This window comes from Malus domestica, chromosome 14, assembly GCF_042453785.1.
Source record: "Malus domestica chromosome 14, GDT2T_hap1".
NCBI lineage: Eukaryota > Viridiplantae > Streptophyta > Magnoliopsida > Rosales > Rosaceae > Malus > Malus domestica.
Genome location: NC_091674.1, coordinates 24984806 through 24996831, shown reverse-complemented (window position 1 = coordinate 24996831; position 12026 = coordinate 24984806). Strand labels below are relative to the sequence as shown.

Sequence of the window (12026 nt, the reverse complement as noted above, 5' to 3'; positions counted from 1 at the left end):
TGATGGGTGTAATAATCTACAATCGAGTACTACATACACGTGAAGATGGCACTAAGCGCGTCCCATACGAGCCATAGATGCAAGAGCAACTAGTACAAGCTGGAACCTACAATGAATCTAATGTGAGCGTAATGGTGCGATGTGAACATCACATGACGGTGGTCCTGACTCGGACGAGTACCTTAAACACTGGTTTAAGCATGCATGATGAGCAGGTACAATATGTACGACCATAACATCCAAATTTCATAAATCTCTACCCAACTTCAACATGTAACATTTCTAAGTAAAAATATGGCATGAATTCATTAAAATCATTATGGAAACTATAAATATAATGTGTATGAAAAGAAAGCCCACTCACTGATATGTCATCGGGTTGTAGCCGCTTTGCCTGGCCTGGCCGCTAAACTCCTTGGATAAGTCTCTCCTATATATGAAACACTATACTAATCATTATGCTACTCAAAGCTCATAAATACTAATGAAATGACTCAAAATTCCCTTTGTTTGTTCAAAACAGTGAAAGTACTTAAAACTGGGCTCACGGGATTTCACGCATCTTCACTCGCCGGCCAGTAGCCGTCATGCGTCACCGCACTGGTACCTGTAATGGTCACTGACATGTGGAATATTACGTCGCCATTGGCTTGGATCTTCCAAATTTCGGTCACCTAACAAAATATAGCCAGGGAAGGAATATACCTGCCATTAACAAAATATACTGACGTCGTTAGAGAATATTTCGTCGTTATAAAATATTCGCTCATCTCCTACCTCACATCGATCGCCGTCCGTCGGCCAGACTTTGTTAGAATCTGGTTATTGGTCGGAAAATTTCCAAAAACCCACCAGTGTCCAAAACCCAACCATTTTTTTTTTATCAAATTCACAATCTAGACTAATTCGAGGGTGTAGAATTCAAATCTCACCTCTAGAAAATCAGTCCCACAATCACAATGGTGATAGTGTGGGAGGATAACATCCAGTTTCGACTCATGGGCCCATATTGATCATCCAAAGTGTTGTGCAAGACAAAAAGCCCACAATAAATATACGTTAGGGAACATGCCTAGATAACTACCCCACTACGGAGGAGAAGTGGGAGAGGAAGGCGGGTCGTGGTGTTTGTTCCCAAAACATGCAGTTACATGACAAATGACCACTAAGGAAGTGGGAAGGAGGACTGATCGTGATACTTGATCCTCAAGTATGTAATCCTATAAATAGGGACATGAGCCAAAGAACCAGGGGGGAGAGAGAATCCGAGGGGATCCAGAAAATAGAAATCGATCGACTGACTTGAGCGTCGGAGTATCTTTTGTAGGTACCCCGCTTGGGCAAGATACGGAAGAAGATAATTTTGGGACACCTCAAGGAAGGATTCGGCGAACGTGAGGATTGCGGTCAACAAATTTGTGGAGGTATTTCTTCTCGTAAGAAATCTCGCTCCAACAGTTGGCGCCGTCTGTGGGAAAAGAACAAAATAAAGTTACAAACATGACTGGATTCGCACAAGAAGTTCCGAATCCCTCCGAAGATACGAGGACTCGAGCAGTACATGCGAGGTCTCAATCCCAAAGTAGTGAACCCAGTCTCACCATGGAACACTTTAGAAGGTTAACGAGGGAATTGCGTGAAACAAAAAAGACAGTAGAGGAGGCGTTGAAGAAGGCTGAAGCGAAAAACGCAGTAGAAGGTGCAATCGGCACCAAGAGACAACGCGCAAAAGAGGAAGATAAAGGGGGCAGCTCTAGTAGCGCGCCATACAGTAACCGTGTTGAAGTGACGAAAAATCAGGGTGAAGAGGATCACAGGGGAAAAGGATCGAAAAAGGTAAATGATGTTGATTTGCGAGAACAAATTGAGAAGATTGTGAAGGGATACAAGCCCCAGACCCTGGCAGAACTTGCCTTGGAAGCAGCCAGAGGGATTCGCAAATCGCCGTTCACAGAGGACATCCTAAAAGCTAAAAAACCTGCCAAGTTCACCCAACCAAAGTTTAGGCTATTCGAAGGTGCAACTGATCCCGTCGAACACATTTACCACTTTCAACAACAAATGGCGCTTGAAGGAGACGACGGGGCCCTCATGTGCAAGTTGTTCCCCTCAAGTCTTTCGGGATCATCGTTAACTTGGTTCAGACAACTGAAACCGAGGTCTATCGGAAGTTTCACAGAGCTTTGCGAAGCATTCATATCTCAATATGTCTGCAATCGGAGGCCAAGAAAAGATATCACGATCTTGTTCAGCACCAAACAAAATGTTGGCGAGAGCCTCAAAAGCTACATGACTAGGTTCACTGAAGAGATGTCCACCCTAGAAGAATGTGATTCCCACACTGCGTCTTTGGCATTCCGAGAAGGGGTGTTGCCTGGAACAAAGATGCGTAGGTCATTGATTGAAACGCCACCACTGGACATGAGGGAGGTGATGGCCCGAGCTGATGGAATCATCAGATTAGAGGAAGAGGAACTTATCCAATCAAAGTAGGCCACCGCAACTATTGTTGCATCTCCAACGGGCACTACCACGAAAGATTTGAGTGGGTATTGAGAAAGGTCATGGAAAACAAAAAAGATTTGAATGCAGGGAAGCTTAGACGTATATGGGAATGACCGTATGATGTGACCGAAGCCTTCGGAAAGGGAGCCTATAAACTCAAGCACGTTGAAACAGGTCAGTACGTGCCGTGGAACACAATTCATTTGAGAAAGTACCACATTTAGCTTTTCGTGTTTATGTTTTCCGTATACTAAATTTTTGTTTCCAGCAATGTTGAAGGGTAAAACCCTTCTTGTCTTCCTTGCATGTCAAAGGGTGTATCCCTGGATGTCTGTTGACATCTCCTTATTGTATGATAAATAAAGTTGCACTTCATTCGAATCTTAGACTAAAGCCTAAAGCTGAAGAGTATAAACCCAAGATTGGATGGGCAGAGACCCAATCAAGATCGAAAATCTAAGATCGAACGGGAAAAGAAAACCCAAGATCGGATAGGCAGAGACCCAATCAAGATCGGAAATCTAAGATCGAATGGGAAAAGAAAACCCAAGATCGGATGGGCAGAGACCCAATCAAGATCGGGAAAAGAAAACCCAAGATCGGATGGGCAGAGACCCAATCAAGATCGGAAATCTAAGATCGAACGGGAAAAGAAAACCCAAGATCGGATGGGCAGAGACCCAATCAAGATCGGAAATCTAAGATCGAGTGGGAAAAGGCAACCCAAGATTGGATGGGCAAAGACCTAATCAAGAACGAGAATCTAAGATCGAGTGGAAAAGGATAACCCAAGATCGAATACACAAAGATCTAGCCTTTCCCAAGATCGGATGGGCAGAGACCCAATCAAGATGGGAAATCTAAGATCGAACGGGAAAGGAAAACCCAAGATCAGATGGGCAGAGACCCAATCAAGATCGGAAATCTAAGATCGAGTGGGAAAAGGCAACCCAAGATTGGATGGGCAAAGACCTAATCAAGAACGAGAATCTAAGATCGAGTGGAAAAGGATAACCCAAGATCGGATACACAAAGATCTAGCCAAGATCGAAAATCCTAGATCGAATAGGTGAAAATTGATAAAGAGTTGACTCAAGGTCGAACGTTTTTGAGATCGATAATGAAATGGCGAATTTAATAAATCTGATTTTTCTCCTCGAACACATCGTTTGTTTGCAGAAAATGAGGCATTACATGTGCAAAAGTAAAAGCTCAAGCAATGAGACGTTGTTCTCCATTCGTATAAGGACTGAATTAGAGAAATAGGCGTATATATATATATATATATATATGTATATATCTAAAAGCATGTAAGAACATGCAAAAGTATATATATATATGTATATATCTAAAAGCATGTAAGAACATGCAAAAGTGTGGCAGGGATCAGTCCACAAAAGTACAAAAGCATGCAAAAGTTTGGTAGGGATGTGATGACCGCAAAAAGTACGCATATATATATATAAAGGTAAGTCGTTACTGGTGTCTACGTATATGTATGCGATTGTGTGAAGACAGATGGACATGCAGACTAGATGTGTTCGGCAGGGGAGACGCGCTTGTAGACTTCTACGCTGGTAACTGCTGCTTTCGTCAGTTCGACAAGATGGGACGGTGATTTATATAATAGATACATATACGAATCAAATTTCGTCAGTCCTCTTTCGTTACGTCAGTTCACTTTCGTTACGTCAGTCCTCTTTCGTAACGTCAGTCCTTTTTCGTAACGTCAGTCCTTTTTGGTTACGTCGGTCCTCTTTCGTAATGTCAGTCCTCTTTCGTTACGTCAGTCCACTTTTGTTACGTCAGTCCTCTTTCGTAACGTCATTCATCTTTCGTAACGTCAGTCCTTTTTGGTTACGTCAGTCCACTTTCGTAATGTCAGTCTTCGTTCGTTAATCCTCGATCGTAAACCTTCGTTCGAAAATCATAGTGGGAAGATGTCAGGTAAATTTTGGAGTCTATTGTCGTGAATTAAACTTACCTTCAGCAAATTTACTCTTAGAAAAAGCAACTTTTACAAACTTGGCCTTAGTAAAGGTGCCTCGAGTTTAGCTTGGCTTAAAGAGTGTAGTTTCAAGGCCCTATGAGATCGAAAAGCTCATTTTCCCCCTATTTCACATGCGTAAAAAAGGAAAAAAGGGGGCACTGTGGGAGGATAACATCCAGTTTCGACTCATGGGCCCATATCGATCATCCAAAGTGTTGTGCAAGACAAAAAGCCCACAATAAATATACGTTAGGGAACATGCCTAGATAACTACCCCACTACGGAGGAGAAGTGGGAGAGGAAGGCGGGTCGTGGTGTTTGTTCCCAAAACATGCAGTTACATGACAAATGACCACTAAGGAAGTGGGAAGGAGGATTGATCGTGATACTTGATCCTCAAGTATGTAATCCTATAAATAGGGACAGGAGCCAAAGAACCAGGGGGGGAGAGAGAATCCGAGGGAATCCAGAAAATAGAAATCGATCGACTGACTTGAGCGTCGGAGTATCTTTTGCAGGTACCCCGCTTGGGCAAGATACGGAAGAAGATAATTTTGGGACACCTCAAGGAAGGATTCGGCGAATGTGATGATTGCGGTCAACAAATTTGTGGAGGTATTTCTTCTCGTAAGAAATCTCGCTCCAACAGATAGTTAGGAGGTTTGATCTTGTCGGAGAACAGCGGTGGTTTTACCTTTTTCCTCCATGCGAAGTGAGAGAGAGAGAGAGTGAGGGTTGGGGGGAGGGGGTGTGAGAGGAGAGAATCGGTAGGAGCGAGACAAAGAGGGAGTGTGCTGCAGAAAATAGAGAGGAGATGGGTCGTAGTGACACGTAAATCAACAAACAAAATAGTAAAGATCTAGAAAGTGGTAACATTACTAAATTGTACTTGACATTAAAGTTCCGTAAAATTTTTATTTGAACACCAAATTCCTTTTTGTTTGTTCTCTCGCATTCGTATCGACGAGTAATGCTCAAATATGGAAAGAAAAAGACAAAATATGAAATGACCTAAAATGTCTACATAAAGCTTTTACTTAGCCCTTGTGAAAAATAAAATGAAAGACGAGTAACATATATAATAGCAGACCATATTGACACTATGTCCACTACTAGGAACTCAAATCTACAGCATTATTGTATATTAAGTTCATCAAGTTATGTACTTGTATCTTCCAAACCAAAAGTACTTACGTATTCCTGGGAAGATCCTTCAAATGCAAGATAGCTCAGAATAGTGTCCAATTCAGCTTCCAATGGATAATTGTGCATTACTAAAACCCTTCAAATATTTGATAAGTTCTTAATATTGTTTACTTAATTTGTTAATGTTAAGTGTCACTGAATATCAAGAAGATCAAAGCAAGCATCTGATGTTGATAGGCAAAAATTGAATCGACGTGATTAATGTGCTACGCCCAAATTCAAATTTTCCATTGATATTAAACTTGATTCTTATTTGACAATCATCCACCATCCGCGCGTACGCTCTCGACGCGTGGTTAGTTCATAAATAGTTAAAATATGCCACAATATTGAAACCCAGAAGCAATTAATTACCACAAAGCCAGCAATAATCGACCTTGAAACAAAATCCGAGGATTTTTTGAGAGAGCTGCTGCACCAAATACACACCCACAAGAGTAGCCAAGGCCTCCATATGATCTGCTCACTCAAAATATGCAAACCCTAGCAAGCTGATGACCGATGTGGAACAGCGATGGCGGTAAGAGGAGATTTTTTGCGCATGGTTAAACCCTTGGATTCAGTCATATCTAAACCTCCAGCTGATCATGTTGGCAATTTCCAATCGTACTTCTGCACTACATTTGCCAAAGCAAGCTCAATAATAACTGTGGTAAACTGAATTGCTGGGCAGCTCCTCCTGCCAGATCCGTACGGAAGGTAGTGGAAGTCATTCCCTTTATAATTTATTCCGCTATTCACGAACCTCTCTGGTTCAAACTCATCCGGCTTGCTGTAATAGTTTGGGTCTCTTGCAATGCCCCACAGATTGACTATAACTTGTGTGTTAGCTTTGATGTCGTAGCCATTTATTTTCACATCTTGGGTTAATATTCTGGGGATTAGTATTGGAAGAATAGGATATAAGCGAAGAGTCTCCTTGATCACTGCCTTGAGATAATGCATTTCAACCAAATCGTCTTCTGTTATTATCTCCTTTCTGTTTCCAACAATCCCCCTCACCTCATTTTGCAATTTCTTCATCATCATTGGATGTCTTAAAAGCTCAGACATTGCCCAGACTATGACTGAGTATGTATCAGTTCCAGCAGCAAACACATCCTGCAAAAATCGAAGTAAATTAATGGTCACCTAGTAATACAGAACCTCTTAAATTAGCCTATAGCGAATCTTAAGCCACTGTGGATAGCTATGAGGGCATGTAAGGTGACGGGTAGTAGACTACGTCCTGGGTTCAAAATCCTAATAGAAAAAATAACCTATAGCTAATCTTAATACGCAAACTATAGATAATATGCTATCTAATTAATGTGATACCCTGACTGCCTTTCAGCTTCTCAGGTGGTCGTAACAATTCAGTAATTAACAAAGACACTCTTAACAACTTTAAGTTTTCAACAAAAAATTTAAGGAACCCAATTAGAGGAAAAAAAATTCAAGTGTGTTTTTATAACGTATTGGAGTTGAAGTGTTTACCTCTAAAGTGTAAAGTTGTCAGTTACTTACACGTGAAAAGCCCTAAAATTTTCAAGTTCAACAACTCAAGATGAGAGAGAGAGAGAGGGAGGGAGAGAGAGAGAGAGAGAGAGAGAGAGAGAGAGAGAGAGAGAGAGAGAGAGAGAGAGAGAGAGAGGCTTACCATGATATGGTAACTGTTTCAATAGGAAAACTAATCAAGTTTTCTTTCTGAATCCAACACAGAAAGTCCACAAAATCCTTTTGATCCTTGTTGCTATCCACATTAGAGATATGATCCACCACATGGTCTTGAACAACTTTCTCTAAAAAATGATCAAACTTCTTAGCCACCTTGTCCAATCTTGCATCCATACCGTTGACACGGCTCAACCAAGCAAGTGATGGGATATAGTCCCCGATATAGACACTTCCCAGTAACTCCATGAACTCCGCCACAAGTTCCCTATACATCCTCCCATCTTCTCCATCACTGTACTTCCTCCCGAAAGCCACTCTAGAGATCACGTCATTCGTAAGCGTCGTAAACATTTTGCTTAAATTGACTTCCTTTGATGATGATGACAATGACTGCTTATTTATGTTGTTGATCATGAGTTTTATTTCCTCTTCTCTCACCGAACGAAAAGAGCGAACCCTTTCATTGTTCAGCAGATGCAAAACAGTCAAACTCTTCATCTGCCTCCAGTACTCTCCGTAAGGTGCGGCTGACATGTCTTTGTAATTGTATAAAAGCTTCCCGAAGACAGTGATCTTGGGCCGGTTGCAGAATATGAGATCATGAGTTTTCAAGACCTACCGGGCAGTCTCAGCGGATAGACAATGAGGACGGGGACACTTCCGAAGTGGAGAAGCATAAGAGGGCCATGGCAACGGGATAAGGCATGAAGCGAGCGATATGGGCGCAAGCCTAGTTGGTGAAGGTTTCCAATGATGGGGAGTTTTGGTGGAGAAGGAGGTGAATTAATACTAGTAGTGGAGAAATATTTGCATAGGATGATGATCAAACTAACAAGAAGTACTAGTCTGAGTGTGAAGAAAAAATTAGGACGTTGGTGCAACAAGCTTGAGAAGGATTCAATATTGATCAGCTCCTGCATTATTGGCAGGAGGTTATCAAGCTTCAGCATCTCTTTGTTCTTCTTAATTTGATCGACCTGTTTGTGTTTTGTGTGAATTTTTTTTCTTCAGCTAGCTACGCATCTATAATTGTACACTTTTACATGGAGTGTCCATTAAGTTATTAAGTTTTGATCGCTAAATCTTAATTATTGAATTTTAATTAAAAAAATATTCAACGACTTAAAAAACACTGAATCATATTAGAAAACTTGGGGAGGACATAAATACAGAGGATCTGCATGCAAAGAAATACTAAACAATCTTTTTGTACATTTAACATGCATTAATTGATCACGAAAAATAACCCCTTCATTTTCCAGCTCGATGTCGTTTGGTTAGAAGTTTTCTCAGCAATTCTTAATACTATTTCATGGTTTTGTGATTTACTGAGGATTTGGGTGAGTCAAAACACAGCAAATTTCCATGAATATTTGGTACTAAGTTTAAGTGAAATCTTGAATTTTCTGGTCATGTTGTAATATCTTAATGTGAAAGTACAGAGTCCAAAAATTAATGACGATAAATTCATGTCGTCCACTAATTATCTAATAGTTCATTGGAAGAAAAAAAAGGTACTGGTACTCTTCTTTCTGTAAAATATACCACAAAGTTTCCCCCTTTTATAAGTCTTACAAAACAAAATTTCGGTCAAGTCGATGAACCCTAACCAACGGAGAACACTTAATTACAGATCTATTTTTCAAAAGCAGTCTCGAACAAATCTTATCCAATCTACAAAATACTCTTAAATAATACTATGATCGTATAAAAATTTTCATAAACAATATTATTCATTGGAGAATAAAAAAAATAAATTAAGAGAGCATCTGAAGTTAGAGGCGAAACAAAATGTGCAGAAATTCTCGTGCATAACTAGTACTTTTCAAATGTTGTCAACATGTAACCACGGGGTGGTCAATGGTTGGAGACGATTTACAGGCCCGTATTTTATACAACACGTTTTAATTTGACTCATGATGCTGGTGAATCGCATAATGGTGGTCAAGGAGAGGCTGAAATGCCTCTGTGAGTCTTTCCGACTCTCGAAAGGATGGACTAGTTGAATATCAGAGTGCGCAACGAACAAAGCTAACAAAAATAATAGAAATATTATTAAACAAACGAGAATGCCGGAACGGCTACAAAAAACCAAAGAGACTACATTGTGAATAACTTGTTATTCTAGAGTTACAAAGTACCATATATATAGAAAACTAACCTAACCCTAATAGGCAAGGAAACGAAACCCTAATGCTAACGGGCCAAGCCCAAAATACCAAACATTAAAATAAATCTAAAATTTTCCAACACCTCCCGTCAAACTCATGGCGGTACACGATATGGGTCTGCCAAAGTAGATGTGGATGCAAGACTCCAAATTCCAGTGCCGATGCCGATACCGATATCGATACCGATATCGATGCCAATGCCAATGCCAATACCCATACCAATGCCAATGCCAATACCAATACCAATACCAATATCAATATCAATACCGATGCCAATGCCAATTGCGAGCTTTCAAACAAACCAGAGCAAACAAAAAAAAAAAACATATTTTTTCTTTGCCAATGTGGGGGCCTCAAAAACTCCAAACAATTTTTTTTTCTTTTTCCTTCTTTTTTCTCTCTTCTTATGGGCGAAGAAGTGCAACATCGCACCTTCTTCCTTCTTTTTCCTTTCCGTGGTTTTTTTTTTCTCTTCTTTTCTCCTTCTTCCCCTTTTTTATTTGCTAGGGGATCTTCTCCTCTGCAAGCAAAACCTTTTTTTTTTCTCTTTCATTTTTCTTTTCCTTGCAAACAATCAATACCAACTAACAAACCTAAAACGAACGACGACAAAGGCAAACAAATTGATACCAACGAGAACGGATTGAACCCTAAGGATCGAACCCGCTCTGATACCAAGTTGAATATCAGAGTGCGCAATGAACAAGACTAACAAGAATAATAGAAATATTATTAAACAAACGAGAATGCCGGAACGGCTACAAAAAACCTAAGAGACTACATTGTGAATAACTTGTTATTCTATAGAGTTACAAAGTACCATATATATATAAAACTAACCGAATTCTAATAGGCAAGGAAACGAAACCCTAATACTAACGGGCTAAGCCCAAAATACCAAACATTAAAATAAATCTAAAATTTTCCAACAGGACAATCCTGACGAAACCACCAGTTGGTCTTTTTTTTTTTTTTTTTTTAAGAAAAAAATGTTGTCAATATCTGCATAACTGTAAATTGAAAATTCTATCATATTTCAGTGTATGATACGCAAAGAGTGAATGATCTAAATTCTTTTTATTTGATCAAAAAGTCAAAAGAATCTACTAATTTAAAATTTTGGTGCATGCTTTTGTTAAAAAAAAAATTTGGTGCATACTAAGCTCCGGTTCTTAATAACAAACAAATAAATAAATAACACGGTATAATCAAGAAATAAACAAAGAAAAAAGATAAACCAAATAGTAAAATAAATTATTGCTTACAAGTGAAGTCACATCACTTTTAGCGAGATATGATCACGCGCACGATACAAACTAAAGACTTACACTAAATTGAGAACGGAAATCACCAATTAGACTCATGTACACGATGAGAATCAAGAATCAAGACAGACATCCTAGCCAAGACGAACTCACAATTTACAGTTTCCAGTTTACTTTATTTAAAATGGTTCTATACACTAAAGAAGATCTATGTACAGACTAATATTCGAATAGGGATAACCTTTATCTGAATTAATTTATGTTCATATTAATTTATCAAGTTTAACCATATGTGACCAAACTACAAGTGCTAATATTCGATTCGAATAAGGGATAACCTTTGTCTGAATTAAATTATGTTCATATGAATTTATCAAATTTAACTTATCGAATGTGGCCAAACTTATAAAATTTTATCCTTTCAAATTTTGGCCATGCCCTGATGATTCTTGACTTCGCTAGTAGTTCCAGTTAAACAATTATTTACATGACTTGGAGAATGGGTATCTCCATCAATGTTATTCATTACATGTATACTCAAGATCGGATGCATGCATGGGCTTCAAATCTCCTGAAGATTTTCCCAACTACTTACTCAATTTAAAATTATAGACGGCAGTCCAGTTGGGATTTGGATTCCGCATCCAAATTGTAGGAATCTTAGATATCTTCACATTTTAATTATTTATCATGCATCGTGTAATAAGAAATTATTTGACTTTTTTTATTTAAAATTAAACATAAATAATACCTGACGAAAACTGACTGTACAATATACAATGAACGACTAGATTTTATTTAAAATTAAACATAAATAGTACCTGATGAAAACTGACTGTACATATACGATGAACGACTCGAATGTAATCCTAAGATTCTCACGAAATGGATCCAAAGAGGGCTCTTCCGTCCAGTTATGGAGATTACATAGGACGAAGCTTCAAGGACTAAGCTGAACTGGCTTAGACTAGACTAAGCTGGACTAACTTAGTGAAGCGTTTGGTGCAGTGTTGGACTAAGAAATTGGATAATAACAAATTCTAATATTATATTATTTAATGTTAGTCCCAACTTGGAACAAACATGGTATTATTTAATATTATATTGAGCATGACGAGAACGAGAGATGATTGTCTTAGTTAGTCCCATGGTTATTGGGGGGTCTCGCTAAGACCTCTTAGTGAAATGTTTTGTCCATGCTAGTCCCCTTTAATCTTATTAATGTTAGTCCCA

The 12026-nt window shown here is 39.1% G+C and overlaps 1 protein-coding gene and 1 pseudogene across 1 annotated transcript; one reads left to right on the top strand and one right to left on the bottom strand.

Annotated features, from left to right (window-relative positions):
- Positions 1–1500: 1500 nt before the first annotated feature.
- On the top strand, positions 1501–2493 carry LOC139191247 (uncharacterized). The gene has a single exon (XM_070811825.1). It carries the CDS (start codon positions 1501–1503, stop codon positions 2491–2493), a length of 993 nt encoding a protein of 330 aa, XP_070667926.1.
- Positions 2494–6184: 3691 nt separating this feature from the next.
- Positions 6185–8307, bottom strand: LOC103455145 (cytochrome P450 736A117-like; annotated as a pseudogene).
- Between the last annotated feature and the right edge of the window lie 3719 nt (positions 8308–12026).

Excerpts from the sequence above, each read along its gene's own strand:
- LOC139191247 (XM_070811825.1), top strand. The coding sequence starts at position 1,501 with ATGACTGGATTCGCACAAGAAGTTCCGAATCCCTCCGAAGATACGAGG.